This window comes from Fopius arisanus, unplaced genomic scaffold (genome assembly GCF_000806365.1).
Source record: "Fopius arisanus strain USDA-PBARC FA_bdor unplaced genomic scaffold, ASM80636v1 scaffold00208, whole genome shotgun sequence".
In the NCBI taxonomy this organism is placed as follows: Eukaryota; Metazoa; Arthropoda; class Insecta; order Hymenoptera; family Braconidae; genus Fopius; species Fopius arisanus.
In genome coordinates this window covers 106,884-125,922 of record NW_011887947.1, presented here as the reverse complement: position 1 = coordinate 125,922, position 19,039 = coordinate 106,884, and the positions used below count along the sequence as shown (strand labels likewise).

Genomic DNA, 19,039 nt, shown 5'->3' with positions numbered 1-19,039 from the left:
AAGGAACTGTGCACCCTCCATTCATAACCACTCTTTAATGATACTGAATGATACTCACTTTCACCGAAGATTCTTTTAACGACGAGATTGATCAATTAATTAGGGTAGAAGTGTGAAGTGGAACTGCGAGGGGAAGTCTGACATACTTACCATAAATGTCCTCTTCATGATGTTTCATTTTTTTTGATCCATTGGTAACCATCACGTTTTGTGAATTTGGTTAACTAAAACACGTCGACAGCGAAAAATGAAAGAATAAACGAATGACTGGATGAAGTGCAAACCTCGTTTCCTACGCGTTCCTATTGTTCTCTGGAAGAGACTACTGTCAGGGAGAAATTTGAGCGTGCACACTCTCCAGAAACATAACTATGCAATGCTCAATATTTTGATTATATTTTAAATCACGTACGATTCCACGTGTCGTCACCATTCAAGGACGAGAATTATTTTCCCTTTATCTCCCTTTTACATTTCTCATAGCTAAACATGCCCTTAATGCTGGTAACAACCTGCGCAGCAGGCTAGTCTGTGGGAACCTCGGCTATGCCCCATCAGGGTCCGGACTCTCGTACATTTCGGAGGAGTTCGCCGCCTATCGCAGCCTGTCCAATGTCACAATTTTGGAGGCCAGTATCCCGTTGGGACCCCCCCTCCAGAACAATTCAGGCGATCCGCTTCATGGGACATTCCCTCATCCTGTAGGATTGAGTCCTGGAGGTGCACTTGGATCAAGTGTTCCAGGATGTCTTCTGACTCGGTGATGACCACGCTACTTGGCTGCACAATTCCACTCGACCTTGCGTGGCTCCACCGGAGAAGACCCTGCGGATTCTAGCAACCTCTGGTAAAGCTTCCAGCTCTGCATAGAAGACCCACCATGCGGATTCCTTCGATCTTTTGATGAGATTTTTATACTCTCTCTGTACTACCCTGTACTGAGTCCAGTCGTCGTCGTTCCGACAGAAGCATGCAACTGCAAGGCTGTGTGTCAGCACGGCAGTCGCAGTTTTCGCAAGTTGTAAATTAATCCGGGAGCGTCGGACGAGCAGAGAGGTTATACCGCCCCACCTATCGTCATTCGCTTCCGCTCTTTCGCGCCTGTAAGTCGACGGAGCGCCCTTATCCCTTCTGGCTTGTCTAAAGTGCTCTTCACGTCGTTCTTTCTCTGCCCCGGATGAGAGGTGCCCACCAGGGCCCAGGTGCGGGTCCATTGAGACCCTTCCCGTGACCTCACCGTCTGTCCCCTACCCAGGCCACGTCCGCCCCCATTCCTCCGTGGGCGCCTCCTTCCCGTGGGTATGGTCATCGTCAAGGGAGTCCCGCTTTCGGCACCAGTCCCGGAACTGTCCCTGTTAACGCATCGGAAGCCGCCGCACCATGCACCATCCACCGCACCAGCTTTTTGGACCACTGTTTGGCACAGGCGTCAGTGTTGCCTTCAGTCCCAGATCATTTACTTTGCAATGAGAAGGCGATGGTTCCGCTTGGTCACCCAGCCGAGCTCCGGGGAATAGCCGTGCCTCCGGTTAGGCCTCCAGTAGTCTCTGCCTCAGCAGACCCTTCCTTCGACCCTTCGTCTTTCGCCGCCGTTTCCACCTGGTCCCCTGGCAGCGCCCCAGGTAATTCCCCGGTCATCCCCCTGGAAGCCGCCAGTATTCCGTCAGAGAGGGCACCATCTTCGGTATTAAAAATTTCATTAATTTTTGGGTCTATGTAATTCCCAGGAAACTCCTGGGTGAAAAAAGTCCAATCCAGCAGAGCCTGGAATACTGAAGTAAGGCATACATAGAATGAGGTGCTGCCTGATGCGCCATTGGTATCATTCGAAACACTGTTCCCCAATGCCATTCACCTTAACTTGGAGAGTTGGGAAGTGACGGTGTCTTAGAGCGCCCTGCCAGGGTTTCACCCCCTTGTTTGCTCGTATGCCTACCGCTACTCAGGTTCCGATAAGGACCAAGCAGGATCCAGGCCCGAATATGTCCGGACAACCGTGCCTGGTCCCGCCAGCGCCTGTCTTTCTCTAGCTGTTCTTCTATTCCCCACCTGAGGACGCACCTGGCTGGCACTCAACCATCCCCTCCGTCAGTTTAGGAGCCCGTCCAGGGCCAGAAAAATTTGGTTATCAATTTGAACTGAAACATGGAATTGAAGGATAATTAAGATATGTAACTCTAATGAAAAAAAATTGAATACACAACTAAACAGACCTATAAACGGATAAAAAAAATATAAAGGAATATAAGAGAATTTTCCCCGGTCCGTTGAAAGAGAACTATCGGGGGGCGCATTCCCCAAGTCATTCGCGGAGAGACATGACCCTCCGTCCCACGTTTCCAACTCTCCTCTCAGGTAGCTCGACGCTGTAGGAGCTACAGACTACATGCAAATCCGTCTCACCCGGCAGAGTGCTAAACATCTCGAGGTACATGCGACATTCACATCCGGAGACCTTTCTCACCCATCTAAGTCCCTCCAACTTGGTTGATGCTTAGTACCAGTAATCTCACCGCGAGCCGAACCTCGAGCTCCTTTCTATATAGGTACATGCGATTGGGCCTACGGGAATCGACTCGATTCCCAACCCTTAATTCACTCCAACAACATGAGTTTCACCCTGGAGATGGGTCTCTGTGGCCGAAAGCGTTCGCTGCGCAGTCACCAAGTAATCCATTTCACTAGTCGGGGACGCTTTGCGTCCCCTTCTCTCACTATCCCGAGCCAATATGGAAACCCCCTATTACATCAAGGAAAACTTCGGAAAATTGGGATGAGTCGAATTTTTTTAATTATTAAATTTTTCTTCTAATAAGGCAAATAGATGGTTGAACATTATTTTTGTGCAAACATCTTTAGGTACATCAACTGCAGAACTAAATTGTCTTTAGAACGGTTACTTATTCCGTGTTTTTTGCTTGTCTTTTATTCCAACATGTGGAAAATTCATGGAGACATAGTACACTGTCACCTGGTATTTTGGCTACATTACTTGTTCCTCGAAAGTTTACGGAATTAGAGCGAATTCTCATCAGACGGGACGTTACCGTCGAAAGCAAGAGTCCTGATAGAGCACAGGAATTACATTAATTTTAATTCATTTTCCTTCAAACTCAGAATCACGCCGCACTGCGCTCCTTTATTCAGGAAACTTCGAAGATCAGTGCAAGGCCGCAAGATGTCAGCGGACTCCTTGGTTATTTCATCATAGAATGACTTTGGACATGGCCGTGGATGAAGCCTCAATCCAGGCGGCATTATCACGGATGTAACGCATTTTACCGAAGACGAGGCTAATGGATTATTATTGGATAAATAGGACGAAAAAAATTGAAAGAAAGTTACTATTCTCGCAGGGTAGTGTTCAACGCATGGATTGTTTTGGTTTAATTCAGGCAACTCTGAGAATTTATTATAATTTATTATGGACAGGAAAAATCCAGCTCAGGCATCGGCAGATTGTGAGCGGATGCGTTTACAAGTAATTGTATCTGCGGGGAAGGCTGAGTAATTGGCACTTTTGCATGATAACGTTGTCACCACCAATCACTTTTGTTACCCCGGTCGCTACCTGTTGCGTTGCGTTCACCTGCTTTGCCAAAAAACTTTTGTCGTTTGGTGCAAATAAGAGACGGACCTCTAATGACTTTGATTGTCAAGCACCACAGAGAGACGTCATTCCTCACGGCGGTAGGAATTTTACGAGTAGTCGAAGATATTTCCTCAGTTTTTAAGTCTATATCGGGTCTTTGGGCGAACGTGGTGGCCGTTTCTTCTGTATTATTAATTATTTTGTTGTGGATTCTGATTTCTTTATTGATGTTTACAACATTCGAGTCTTACAGAACTATTGGTTGCAAATTTGCATTGGAGAAGTTCTGGTCCTTTCGATCAGTGAATTTATGTCTTTCTCGGGTAAATTTTTCGACAGTATTATTTTCTTGAATCGGTAGAGTGTTGCGACTTTTAGAATTTTGTCGGTATCGTGAATTTTCATAATCTTTTCGCCATCGAATCTTATTCCGCCTTCATATATTCTAATCGTAGTGTCACCCCGAAATTATTTATATTGGAAGATAATGTGGATTTATCGAAGTTTTGAGTCATTGAATTTTATTCTGATTTGTAACGTAATATTTTCACGGGGAATGAAAAATGCCCATTACCCTCGCCCTACTTCCCCTAAGCCTAATAAAACCTGCTAAAATTTAACCTTATGGGCGCCAGGTAATTTTTGTCCGGAATTATCAAACCGGAAAAAGTCCTTAATCCTAATCTTCACTAACCTCAGCCTATTTAACTCGTTCCTAACCCACCCCGAAGGGGGGGAATTCTATTTTTCCTAAAACTAACCCGTAATTTATTTACCTCGATCTCTCTCTATTTCTTAATTTTATTGGGGATTCCAACGGGCAGCCCCAATGCTCGTTACAGATTATTTTCATTGACACTTTTTGATTAATTTCAACTTTTCTTAACCTGTAACAACTGAGTCTCATGACTCAGTTACTTTTTTTTTTCTATTTGAAATTCATGGGCGTCAGATTTTTATTATCCTAGTGATATCCCCGTTCATCTTCTAATGACAATTGAATCTCTATGTATCGTGCTGTTGGAGTTATAGAGGCTGATCTGGTGAAGAATTTCGACGGTGGTCATTCCGTGTAATGTAACTATTTTATTTTAAATTTTGGTTTTGAGAGTGTTGGTAGCAGAGGGCCGGCACAACAGGTGCATAAATCTGTGTTCCTACAGAAATTACGTCACTGCTCGTAAAATTGCAAAAATTGAAAATTTTCATTCCATGATGAACGCCATTGAAGAGTATGGTAAGGAAACATCTCATTTTTTTCTATACCTCTGTTTATTGATGGATTTTATCACTATTCATCTATGCTTGGCCCGTAGATAAGAGTTTCTTCGTCTTCCAACAACTTCTGTTGGTGGAAAAGTTATTAGTTTTCACCTGATAGCGTTTTTTGTACTTTTTGAACTTCGAGCGTTCTACCGTAATACTTGTTCGCCTTCGGATCCTCTTGCGTAGGTCATTGCTGCCATTCCAATGTTATATGCCAAAAATTTCATCATCTTGAAAATATCTCTGAATCCATGATTGAATAATAATTCTGCTATAAAAGAAGCTATTCAGACCGGTTTCAGGCCACAGTTCACCTGTTCAAGAGCCTACGGCCAATAGTGCCAACTAAGTGTATTGAAACATCAATTGGAATTCTGCTTGCATTCGACCATGTATCTTTTCAATTCATCTTGTATCAATAAGACTTCATACATTCAACGGAGCCAATTAGATGCAAATGAACCAATGCATTCGAGCAACACTTCCTGACCTGCTCTGCGTGTAGTTGGCAATGAAATGCATAATCACTGGAATTTCTCGAATTTCAGTATGAACTTTTCACCGTCGATTATCTAATTATTCAACTTTCGATTAGGGGATGAAATGTCAATCTTTTAGCCATTTATATAAGGATATCCCTTTAATGTGTATAATTACTGAATGGTGAAATGTAGAAAATCACTCAAAATTAAAATGCTTTATTACAATGAAGAAATGCATCAAACATTTTTTTGATTTTTTCGACACGTCGTCTAACTCTTGGTACATTTCTACTGTTGCTTTTTCTTTCACAGGTATCAAATTCAGACAGTCACGAGGTAACTCTCCTCAATGTTTCCAGAGAAATGACCGGATACTATAAATGTGAAATTACTGAGGATTATCCTTCATATCACACGGTGATACTCGGCGGTCGAATGCAAGTGGTGGGTATGTACAAATCGTATTTGACCTATTTTTCTATAAAATCCTCATTGAAAGCTCACATACACATCTTCAGATTATCTCATTTCGACCTTAGTTTCAAATCGTAGTAAGTTTCGAAGAAAGTCAGTCAGTAAACGGAACCGTTCGAGTCCAACAAATAAAAATTAACAAAAAGTGATAGCCATGTATTTGGTCATAGTCCGAGCTTTCTTAATTTTTTAAGATAATTATTTTGTAGAGGGATAAATGATTGAAATTAAAAACAATGAACAATACACTAAGATTGGCCGGTGGTCTCGTTAAATTTACCAAATGTTTATTGACTATTTATTGAGTGTAGGATGTAAACAGACAATGCATGAGTAACCCGCGTTGCGATACTCGGATAGTATCTTTCGTTTTTCCTCAGTCATACTAATTTTCTTTATGAAGTTTTTCTTGTCGAGTTTTTTCCATTCCTGACGTGATTTCTACTGGTTTATCCCGATAGTCACTGTGTCAACATTTAGCTCATATTAGCTGAAGGTCGAGTACGATACAGGCGAACAAGCTGAGTATACATGTAGGTTCAGAACTTACAGAACCGCAGTAAACATGTAATTCGAACCGTTTCTCCTCACGTTGCTTCATTTAAGTTCATAATTTCCGACCTTGGCCGGATTTGTGTGTAGCTGTCAATGGGAATAACATTGAATATCTTCTGCAATTACTGCCTATGACATGACCCAATGGAACATGCGTGATGTACAGAGCAGAATATGTGAGGGAGGATGAAGAAACGAATTTGCATTTTGTTCCATTTACCAGCATATTTCATGATTCATCGATGATCTCAAAAAGCAATATTATTCAATTCGGTCGAAGATGAAGCTGAAGAGATGTTCCTCTCATCACATTCGTGTTTTCCCTGTTACATAATGCCAATTTTGTTGTCTACGATGTTCATTGAAATCGATTCAGTCACGACGTTTCACATGGAGAGTACGGCCGGGTCGCTAATCACTTTAAAAAACTTTAAAACATGCGTCTCTGATTAACGCGTTCTGCGCGTCCATTACTCGTATTACTCGTATTTCGACGCCCCCCAGGAGTAGAGATTTTGGTGTAGAGTAGAGATTTGGTGTGAAGAGAGTGTGTGGAGTGAGATAATGAAGAGAGACGTGAAGGAGAAAGTTTGCAGAGAAAAACGGGACTGAAGAGAAGGGTTCTTGAGGTATGGAGGATTTGTAATTGGAGGATTACTGAGAGCACGTAGAAAAGATTTTTTGGAAAGCAGAAGGAGGAGCGGGAGGAATTCCGAGAACTGGAAGGACGCCATCACCTGTGGTTGCCCCATTTTATTTCCTACCGGAACGAGTTCTTCCGACCCTATATTCACTTATTAATCTCCTGTTAGCGGCAAGCCTCCTCATTATGATCACTTTCTTTTTGTAGGATTGCAGTCCCCTAATTCGTGGTCATAATTTCCAATCGTACCTCTAACTTCTCTCCCCTCATGTGGGAAACATTAGATTCTCCCTCACGGTATTGCATTTTTTTCTCGTAACCGCAAGTTAGTTGACCTTACTCCCAACACTCGATCTAGTGATTACTAAGGCAGGCCCAGAAGTAATTTGGTAAGTCATTGTTAATTTGATACACGGAAATATCCTGTAGATTAGTTACACAGTAGTCCCCCCCAATTTTACTATTTATTTGAGGATTAGAGGATTAGATTAGAGGATGATGCATGAGAGGATCGAATAATTACACTCGCGGCATTGATAAAAAAATATCAACGTTTAATTGTCAATGAAGTTACTCATTACACTTGAATAAGTCATGATAAATGAGCTGAGCAAAAAACGGAATATAATTCGAATAATTATTGAAGTATCTCCGTGAAGTACGAATAGTGAGCGGGTTAATTAAAGAGAAGAGACAACGTTCTAAGGAAAGCGCGAGAACACTCTCGAACGACGATATGCGAATGAGAGTGATTACTGGGTCGTGATTCGTCAGGTGATCCAGTGGAGAGAGGGGGAGAGATGTCCAGTTCCCTGTCCATCAAGTGGTATCTCAGGTGTAGAGGTGAAAGACCACTGGTCATTTTGAGACTAGCAATACGATCAACTGAGCGAGTAATGTGTCTGTGTGTGTGTGAGAGGAAAACTCGGTAGAAACCCGAATATACTCCCCCTCCATCAGCAATTGCTGACGTTATTAAGTTGACCTAGAACATAAAAGAGATTAACCGACCCAGAATAATAATTAATCGATGGTCAATATCACCACTAGAGTGCATCAGCGACGATCAATTGCACGTACAGCCAGAATCGTTGGTGTCGTAAATTTCGCGGATCCAAACCAGCTTGTGCTCCAGCTCAGGCTCCAAGATAAAGGACGTAAATCTTCATCACGGTCTGGTTAAGAACAGAGCAGTAGTGGACCTAGCCATGGAGAGTGGTGCCACTTAGAGACGGACTGCAGATGCTGAAGGTAGCTAGTGGACCACCGATTACAGACGCTCTGAACTTTCTGCTAGATGAGCTACCAACAAGTTAATCGAGAAATGTTTAATTGATCCAGAGAAGGTTCAGACAGAACTGTCAAGGCATGTCCAATTAGGAAATGTCCTGCAGTGGGTGCTGAGACGTCATCAGAATCTTCTGATAGAGGTTCAAGTGAACGAGAATTGAGCACGGCTTCGACTTCAGCAAGCAAAGTGGTTAGTTCCTCAAATGTGAGTAGGTCTCCTCCAGTTGTCCGTTTAAAATTAAAGTGGTTAGTTCCTCAAATGTGAGTAGGTCTCCTCCAGTTGTCCGTTTGAAATTAACCTTAACCGACTTAACTAATGCCTCCCACTTTCCTCCGAAGTATGGAGCTCCCGGAGGGTTGACAGACCACTTCGTACCGTCGTTTGAGCAAGACATGAGGAATCTGGTCCGATTCCTTGGAAGCCATTGAGAAGAGTTTTTTTAAAATTTTTGGTCGGCTCCGAGGAAATCTATTTCACAATCTGAGAACAAATTCTTGCAGAGCCCGCGCCGAGCGACAAAACGATGATACGCTGACATGAAGCCGTCAGATGTGTAATCTAATACGACTTCAAGATAAACCGCGGATGTAGCCATACAAAGGAAGATCGCGAGCTATCCTTTATATGATTTATGGTCACGTTCTTTCCTTGGGCGCGGCGATACTGGACCGGCATAATCAATCCCTGTATTGAAAAATGCACGGCCAGAAGTGAGACGAGCTACTGGGACCTGACCCATGAGTGGATGAGCTCTTATTCCTCGCTGCGTTGCATATCGAACGCACTTGAAAATGAATGATTTTACAAGTGCTCTTCGATCAATAATCTAGTAAGACTGTCTGAACTGACCGATGAAGACTCCTTAGATGAGCTTCTTTAATGACCAGCTGAGGAAACTGAGACTCCTTCGGAATGGTAGCTTGATGTTTGCTATCATTGTCGAGTTGAGCAAATTTGAGACATCCACCAACACCAACAACTCCCTGGTGATCGAGATACGCTGCCAATCGAGTGAGTGGATGAGAAGGCGTGAGTTTTTGCCTTCTGGACAAGTTAATCAGTTCAGTCGAGAAATTCGCTGACAGACGAGTCTTGATCCAGAAGAGACGAGCTTGTTCCATTTCACCAGGATTGAGCGCGGTCTTTAACGAAGATTCTGGAGTTTTTCTGGGACGAGCAATGAAACGTTGGCAGAGTGCAGTAATCCTGAGCAACTTGGTGAGCGAGGAATAGCGATGCACTAAATCCCAGACTTCTGGGCGCCGGACCTTCACATTCAGCAGTACACCAGGTTTCTCTTTGAGATCAACTGATCCCACTGAAGAAAGTTCCAGAGATGGCCAATGAGTTGTGCTTTTCTTTAACCATGATGGACCTTGCCACCATAGCTCGTGTCATGCGAGTTGAGCTTGGGTTCCCGACGAGATGCGCAATCCACTGGGATCTCCTTGCCAGGAACGAGTTTCCACTGCGCTTCCGTCAATTATTGGATGAGCTGGACACGATTTCTAACTAATTCCTTCCATCTGCAAGGGTAAGATCCAATCCATGTGAGCGAAACTGAAGAGTCAGTCCATAAGAACGTCGGCACATTGGAGAAGTTGAGATGATATTTGACGCACTTTAAGAGCTTAGCAAGAAGGATTGCAGTTGAGAACTCAAGCCTTGGAATAGTCAGCCGTTTGAGAGGGGCTACTTTAGTTTTCGGGCAGACCAATAAAATAGGAGGTTCTTAGTTTCTATTGAACACCTTGAGAAAGATAACGATGGACATCGCGAGCTGAGAGGCATCTGAAAAACTGTGTACAACCGAAAAACCTCTACAACTGAGTTCTCCAGCACGCCAATCCATCTGGGTATGGATACGTCTTGATGAAAACTATTCCAACAACAAGCGATTTACGGAGAAACTTCATCATCCCAACCAAGCATCTCAATCCAAATCTCCTGCAAAGGCATCTTTCCTCTGATGACTACAGCAGACAGAAATCCGAGAGAGAAGAATACGATTTGAGACAAATGGAGCTGATTTACCGCCATGCATGACGGTGGTCAATTGATATGTTGAGAATCTTCGATTTGAGTTGGTCCATAAAATCTGCTAAAGTCATCTTCATGAACTCTAATCTCACGGAACATCTTGGCGATGTCCGTCATGAAGATGACTTCGTGCTGCCTAGTCCAGAGAAGAATATCCGATATATCGCCCTGCAGGTTGATCCCTGTGTGGAGTATGTCGTTGCGTGATTTTCCTGAGCTGGGCTTCGCTGATCCATTGAAAACAACTCTCAGTTTCCTTGTTTCGCTGCTCTTTCTGACTAAGCCATGATGGGGAAGGTAGTAACTTCTGAAAATGCCAGATGGTCCTACTTGAAGCCTCTCAGAGCCCTTGGACCTTCCTGAAGTCTGAGCTTCATGTGCCAAGGTCATCTCGTTAGAACGACAAGCGATCTCCACCTGAACCGAAGATGAAGAGCTAGAGGGAGAGGAAGCCAACGGCCCATATGATCGCGATCAACATATTTCTTGAGAAAGTCATAGTAGCGCTGAAAACAGCTTTGGTCTTTGGAAATCCCAGCGATCCCGATGAAGACAAGCTACAGCTGGGCGATACGAATTTCCTAACAACGAAACTGGAGATGAGAGGGGCAATCAGACAATATAACGACTTGAGCTGTCCATAGAGTCAGTCTGACGAAAATGCTGCTCACAGCTAAGCTCGTCAGCTGAAAGGTTGAATTAGACTCATCCAGGAACTTCTTCCTAAAAAATTTAGCACGAATTTCTTCGAGTTCATCACTGGAGACCTACATCTATCCATCCATCTACGACAGCCAGTTGATGAGCAAGTCGAGTTGGGGGTAGCACTGAACCTGCAGAGCCAAACACTATCCAGCCAAATGATGTGGGCTGAGCAACTGGAGCATCGGCCCCCTGTTTGATAATGCCGGGCTTGATGATTCGACCAAAGATATCAGCGCCAATGAGCAGATCAACTGATGCAGGCACTCGAAAATTTTGGTCTGCCAGATTCAGATCCCTGAGATCCCTGGTCACAATCGAGATCCTCTGCTGAGAAGGTCGGTAATGGTGATGTGAGATGATCAAAAGGGTGAGCCGTAACTTCAACGTCTTCTGCTGAGTAGATCAACTGTAGCGTTAGAGAGGCTTCGCCAGATGTTTTCCCAAATGACGATTCACCCACGCCAGAAATGTGGATCGAGCTACACTGCTTCTCTAGCTTATATTGACGCACGAGAGATTCTGAGATGAGCGATAATTCTGAGCCTGGATGTAGAAGTAAACGTACTCCCTGAGAAAACCGATGATCAGGGTGGTGAGCAGAGCTAAACTTGTAGCGAGTAGGACACCAGGTCGAGAATCAAGAGAAGAACTATGAGCGGAGCAAGAGATAGTCGCTTGGGAATGTAATCGTCATTGCTGTGGAGGATTAGTTCCAGCTAATAGCCAGCCAGCCTTCTAATGCTGTGCTTTCCCATGCAATTGTAGCACAGGCAGAGACGGTCAACTACTTCCTTGCTGGACATGGGCGACCAATTCTTGCATTCGCTGCAAGAGGCTATGTAATGATCCTTCTAACAGTACGGGCACGGGTAGCCAGCGTCAGCTCAAAATGGCTATTGAGTGGAGTGTAGTTGAGCTTTCTGAGAAGGCTGTGGAGAAGGACAAGTGGCTGACAGTTAGTTGATCTTGGTGCTCGACTTTGTCATGGATCGAGTTTGACGGTGGTTTGAGAGGGATAAGATGAGCTGGTCGAGGACAGCGACTGCGATCCAAAGTCTTCATGACTCGAGAGCGACCTTAGAGAAAAATGAACAGATGTTCGAGAGTGGGGTACTCCATGGAGGCTCCAATCTTGATCTCACACGCCTCATGAAGCTTATTAGTTAAGCGACGAGTAAGCACGTGGACAACCACTGGACCCCAATTATGAGTCAAATGATTCAGAGCCTTGAGAGCGCTTAGTGCCTCGAAGATTGAGCTGATCAGGAGATTGAGGTCTGAGGCACTATATGATTTCATCGGTGCTGGATTCAAGAGCTGGTCAAGATGAGCTATCACAAGTAATCGCTTCTTCTCGTACCGATCAATCAGGATTCTCCAGGCAATGCGAAACGGAAATTCAGAGAGGGGAATTTTGCGAGTAGTTTCAGAGGCTCACCAGAGAGACAGAGGCGAAGATAGTGCATTTTTTCGACCCTTGGAATGTCCTGATTGCTATCAACGAATGATTGGAAAAGATCTCGCCTTGGCCTCCACTCCTGGTAAATACCAGAAAATGTCGGCAATGCGATCTCAAGCAGAGCATGTCTAGTCGAGTTGGGTAAATGACCTTCCCTAGGCTCACGTAGTGACTGGTTCAGGATTAGAGCGCCTTTATTCTCCAAATGCTGCAGTAGCGCCACTTTAGCTGCCGTGAAATTTTGACGAGTGGCACCAAAAACGGTTTTTGAAATAATAGAGAGTAGTAAAATTTTGGATCTTTTGAGAAACTAATTTCTCGTCAGATACCTCCAGTTTTGCACAATCTCTCTCCAACATTATCAATTTCGAATCAAGAGCTGTCACACCGAGCAGCTTGATGTCATTCCCCGTTGACTCCTTGAAAATGCCTTCTATGACCCCAGCGCGAGATATTTGCAGAGATATTACTACTTCTAGAGTTGCCATCTTCCTGTTAATATTACTGTGCGACGAACGAAATGAAAATAAAGAGAAAGCATGATGGCAGCAAAATCCAGGAAGCGAATCACAGCGTTAGCGAACTGACAAGTAGACATGGTCGAGACCAGAGTCTAAGCGCCCAGGCCAATAACCGAGGAAAAAGCAGTAAAGTTCCAAAAAAACGAAAACCTAAAAGAATAGAAAAGCAGACTGCAGCAAATCCCAGCGTCGGCGCAGGTGATAAAATTCAGTAAAAACTAAAGAGAAATAACTTCCTTCAGTAGAGCTGATCAATTTGAAATTTTTCCGCCTTCAGATGGTCGTTGAGTGTGCGCCTTGAGAGTGGGTCGGTAACACTGGTCTCTGAAGCAATGTGAGAAGAACTGGCTGAGCGCTGCTCGAGCTGGACGAATTCAAATTTTTTAGCGCAGCTATTCTGCACTTTGAGCTCCACTGAACATTGACTCTCATTACAGCACCCCCGAGAAACCACTAATTGAGCACGTAAACCGAAAAATATCCCGCGTGTTCGGCTCGAAGGACCAAAATATTCAATGCAGAATGTGGTTATAGGCATATTTTTAATCGATGGACGAGATGTTAATGGATTACGGGATGATGCATGAGAGGATCGAGTAATAACTCTCGTGGCGTTGGTCAAAAAACGTCAGCTTTTAATTCTCTATGAAGTTAGTAATTACACTTGAATGGGTCACAATAAATGAACTGATCCCAAAACGGTATATATGTCGCAGAATTATTAAAGTATCTCCGTGATATACGAATAATGAGCGAGCCAATTAAAGAGAAGAGACAAAGTTCTACGAAAAGCGCGTAAACACTCTCGAACGACGATATGCAGGTGAGAGCGATTACTGGGTCATAATTCGTCGGTGACCCAATTAAGAGAGGGGGAGAGATGTCCAGTTGCCTGTCCATCAAGTGGCGCCTCGGGTGTCAGAGATTAAAGGTCACGGGTCATCTTGAGACGAGCAATACGATCAACTGAGCGAGTCATGTGTGTCTATGTGTCAGAGGAAAATTCGGTACAAAACCGAACAAATTGGATAACGTATGATCTAATACAATTAGAACGGACTCTGATGGAGCAAAATTAGGTATCAAACAGATGGGTAGAAGAAGTCGAGTGAAAATTCCACGAGTCATTCAAATTCCACCGAAAATTTACCTTTTACCTTTTTTTTATTTTTCCCTTTTCTCGCGCCATTGTTGAATGGTTTGAGTACCACAGGAGCCTCAGCTGGTTGGGATACTAGTATTGCTAGAGCCGTTAATAGTGTAAAAAACGCTTAACAACAGCTAGCGATAAATGAGAGGCACAATGAAACAATGGAAGCTATTGCGGTCCATAAAAGCTTACATCTGAAACCTTATAAAAGAGGGATGGGTTTGTACTTGATGTCACACAATAATTAGCCAAGCTATCAGACAGAGCTCTAACAGATGGAGATTTAATAAAATATACCCCACTCATCAGATTTCCACATTTTCGCAGGTTATTCATGAGTAATGACTTACCAAGAAGTCGACCCCGCCAAAAAGAATGTGCTATTATTAATTTGGATGATAAAAAAGATATTGGAACTCATTGGGCTTCCCATAAAACAATAGGGGGCGAAGGTCCCTATTTTTATACTATCGGCAATCTAAAACCTCCTGTAGATCTCTTTAATTACCTCGGTGTTGGTAGCATTAAGTATATAATATCATATCATTCTCAATATCTATGTTTCGCCTTTGTTATTGGGCATTTATATAAGACTGTACAGCAATGATATTCTATCTGTTAAATAATAACAATCATGTGTGATCCATTAACATTGGCAGTCTCGAGAACATCGTCATTATTCGAAGTCCAATATTTCCCTTTAATTGCAGTACCAACAAGTAATTACGTTTCAGTTCTTGTGGAATTTTTGACGATGAACGCAATTTATAACATTGATATGACGAATAATAAATTACACGGAGACGATATCATTATTACGATTCCTACAGGGAGTTAAGAAATCGACAACATCTCCAAATTTCTTGTGAAACATTTGAAGAACACTGACAATACTATAGGCGGAGTAATAATAACACTTTACGTAGTCGAGTGGAATGTAATAAGAACTTCGATTCAGGAGCTTTTGATTTTATTCGACGTCTCCTTGATGTTATTCGCAGTTTTAGTTCAACCCGTAAGCATAATTAAAGTGAATGTCTTACGAGTTCAGTGTGATATCGCAAGGGGGGCATAGAACAACAATCAAAAAGTTCATATTATTCATGAATTGTTTCGCTTGAAGCCTCCTGGATATTGAATAGTGGAAGTTCCATCCGAAGTTATTTGTTTTCCAGTGACCACGTAAACAATCAATGAGTTTAAACTACGCCTCGTTAATGAAGGTAGTGACCTGGTGAATTTTCGTGATGAAACGATCACCAAATACACCTCAAATGTATTTCATAATCATGGACTGTTTATAATAGCAAGATTGGCTTTTTGTAAAACTCACCAGCCATGCCAGTCTTCGATACATTCGCGGGCTGGTTTCAAAGAGTTAACACTTCAGAGCAAAAAGTTTCTGGTGAGTCACGGTCTCATGAGGAAAACAGGTGGGAAGAACGTTGTTATCAGATAAGGGTATTATTTATTTATTGTCGCATACCATGAAGGACAGCCTGAATATTAAAGCCCCTTCAGTGGTTAAAGAATGCATCGCCTACAGTAAGATCCACACACATCAACCATATACTTCAGAGACACTAGAGCAGGAATGGGCAAGCTGTGCACAAAGGGCAAGCCGTGCTTCTGATCTCTATTAGTACACAACAAACGAGAGGAGAGCGCATTTTATCGAATAATGGGCCTGAGCGGACCCAGCTGCTAAAGGACCGTCTCCTCCGCTAAAACCCCCCGAAGTGGGGGTAATGCTTGAGAAACGGAAAAGAGGAGTAATGTCAATAATTCAGGAAGCTGAATTTTTCGAAGGTTTTCAGCTTTTGGTTAATATCTACGCCTTAGGCTGAAAATAACAATAATCTTAGTTAGATAAGAGAAAATGTCATGCAATCATGTTTGTAGAACTCAGTTCGTTTTACAAGAAGGTTCTATAGAAAATTTCACTTCGTAGTATGAAAAAATCCAGAAAATGCGATGAATTGTACCTATACTCTAATCTTTAGCGATCATGTTCAACGGTTTTCAGAAGATCAGTATCAGCTCCATCTAATAAAATTATAGATAAAGTGCTAACATCCACATCTACGAGAGCAGCCATTATTTTTAAAAAAGTGACTGGAAGTATATAAATTCGGCGGTGAAATCAAAGTTACGTGTGAGGGTGGTATTGTATCACTTTACAGATAGGGGTCAAGTGCTACCTTACAAAACTCTAGGTCGTGTACCTCTTGTGGGGGTCATACCAGCCGCTTCCCCGTCGCAAACTCCGGTTGAAGCCGAGAGCTGGTGTGAACGCGATTAAATCACACCTGTAACACTTTTCCCCGACCTCGTCCCGAAGATCGGCGATAGTTATTACCTTTGCCCGTTCCCGTGCTCGCATCCTAAAATCCAACCGAATTACTGCCGGCGCCAGCTAGCTTTTTATGGGCCAAAAGCTAACGAAAACCGAAAGAACTGAAACAAACGCAAGGAGGGGGGGTGCCCTGCCTTGCCCGAGGTTAGCCGACCTCATCAAACCTAAAATCCCGAAATATCCAAAAACAAAAGCACGAAAGGACAGGACGAGTGGGGTTAGAACGCGTCCTCGCGACAACACAAAATCCGTAAATCCATAAATCCAAAAACCGGGGACTCCGTACCCCCAGAACTAGAACGATAACCTCATTACCGTAAAACTACCCGCGAGAAGCTAGAAGCCGATGACGAATGGAAAGGAAGCGGGAAGACGTGGGTTGCTCAAGATGCTAGGTCGTTGAGAGAGAGCCAGGGTCCACGGATACGCGACTCTAATAACCGAAATCTAGACCGAAAAATAATACTGAGAACAGACCGAGGGTCGGGATACCGAGAGCATACTTGCGGGGTTCGGGGACGCTGAGGGCGACCTCTGAGAACACCTCGCCGAGAGAGCGACGTACGATAGCGGAGTGCCGGGAGGCCGAGAGCGTGGGGACTACTCACCCGAAAGCACACTATCGAGAGCGTGACGGGCCCACTAGGGTAGCCCCAAATGTAGAGAGCCTAACTGAGGAGAGAATGACTCTCACCCAGAGAACATCACCAGGAAGAACATGGCCCTCACCTAGAGAACACCACCCGAGGAGGGTATTGCCTTCACTCAGAGAGTGTTCCCGGAGAGAGGATGATCCTCACCTAGAGAGCGTAGAAGACCAATGCTGGGCATTGGGAGCCAGGTAAGGGCTCGAGAGAGAGCTGCCAGTGGCCCGCACTGGGAGCCAGCCGAAGTGGCTCGGCCGAGTGAGTGGGCAGTGTCCGCAGTAGTGCCGATGTACCCCCACTCTCGACTACGGCTGGGTTAACTGCCGTATGCCGGGACGTGCTGCCCTCGCCGCAGGGAGGATATCCCTGGCATTAGCCTTTCCTGGAGCGCGCCGAATTCGAACGTCGCCACTGATCCCTTCGAACAACCCCTTCGAAGGATCAGCCGCTCGGATGCCCACCCCATCTAACATGGAGCGCTCACACACCAGTATGAGTCCTCTGCTATATGGCAGCAAGTGTCGTCGGGGAGCTGGGAATGTTTCCACGTGTCTGCCCTGTGCTGTTGCCTGTCTTGAGGCCTCCTAACACCCTAAGCACTCGGGCCCGATTCCTCACACCCCTCGACGATTCGAGTAATTCCCGGGAGAGGGTCGAGATGGCAGAAGTTTTAGAGAACTTAACCCAAAATTTAGTTTAATGTGCAGGATTTCCGAAAATCCCGTTACATACCTAGCAAGAATTTTCGAAATTCAATGAAACAAATTTAAAAAATATATTTTCTCTTTTTCTTTCAAATTCTATTCTTTTAGAAGAGAGGCGGAGTGAGAAGTCTCGTACGTCTAGGCAAACATTCATCATAAAATGTCCGCCAATTTTTTTTTTCGCTAAAAATTTAGCTCAGAGTTTGCTGCGGACACTGCGTGACAAGATAGGTCGAAATATCGAGTGAAAGGTGAACTCTTGTGGTGAGTAACTAGTCCAAAGGAAAAATAAACTTATAAATCTCAGTTAGCGATTCTTATTTCGTGCAACTAAGTACTTGTGATATCCATAAATTCTTTAAAAATTCAGGACACGTTCAACATTAAAAAATTACCGACGCATTGGATTTCGAAATTGTCTTTCGACAATTCCGAAATCACTCTGAATAACTCGGGCTACTTAAAATACAATATAAAAGTAGAGCAAAAATCAGCGAAAATTCGACCATGTGACAAATATCACGCCTCGAATTTTCGCCATCAACCATTCTCACTGAATCAGCCAACGCCCTAAATTCATAAAATCGAATTACGAACAATTAAACTCCAGTCGTGGAAAAATCGTGGAACCCTACGGTTGTCCTTCTTTGGAGATTTAAAGTTCAAGTCACATCAATCTTTTAAATCGAACTACCGCTAGGGCACCGATAAAACAGTATCTTTTTGAATTAGGGCGGTAAGCTAAATCATCTTCCTCGTAACATAGATATTTTTCGGTAAATTGATCGTCGCCTGAGATCCGTAGATTAGTGACATTTAAGAATTTTCTTCTTTTGTCACACTTAAAAATCATCAAGAGCTTCCGCGGCTCCAAGCGCTCTTTTATAAATAATTTTTGTGTGAATTCTCTTTCTTTCCAAATCTGAAACGCAGATTTTGGAAATTCCGTCGGTTTTATAAATAATAAAGCCGGTCGTGTGTTTTATTACTCAGTGAGGCCGAAAAACATTGGAGCCCACTGTATTTTTCAACAAATTCCGACGCCCAGAGAATGAAAAACAGCACCTCTCGTTAAATAGAAATTGTAACAAAACGTGAGACAACTGTAAGTAACTTTAAATACTATTTTTGTAAATTTCATTTTCGTCATTTGA

At 43.6% G+C, this 19,039-nt stretch overlaps 1 protein-coding gene across 1 annotated transcript in view; it reads left to right on the top strand.

The window, feature by feature from the left end:
* Positions 1 to 2,608: 2,608 nt before the first annotated feature.
* The window catches only part of LOC105272568 (uncharacterized), a 55,644-nt gene continuing 39,213 nt past the window's right edge, over positions 2,609 to 19,039 (top strand). Inside the window, exons 1-2 of the mRNA XM_011314746.1 lie at positions 2,609 to 2,668; positions 5,653 to 5,788. Coding sequence (XP_011313048.1) covers positions 2,609 to 2,668; positions 5,653 to 5,788 — 196 coding nt within the window. The remainder of the gene's footprint in view (positions 2,669 to 5,652; positions 5,789 to 19,039) is intronic.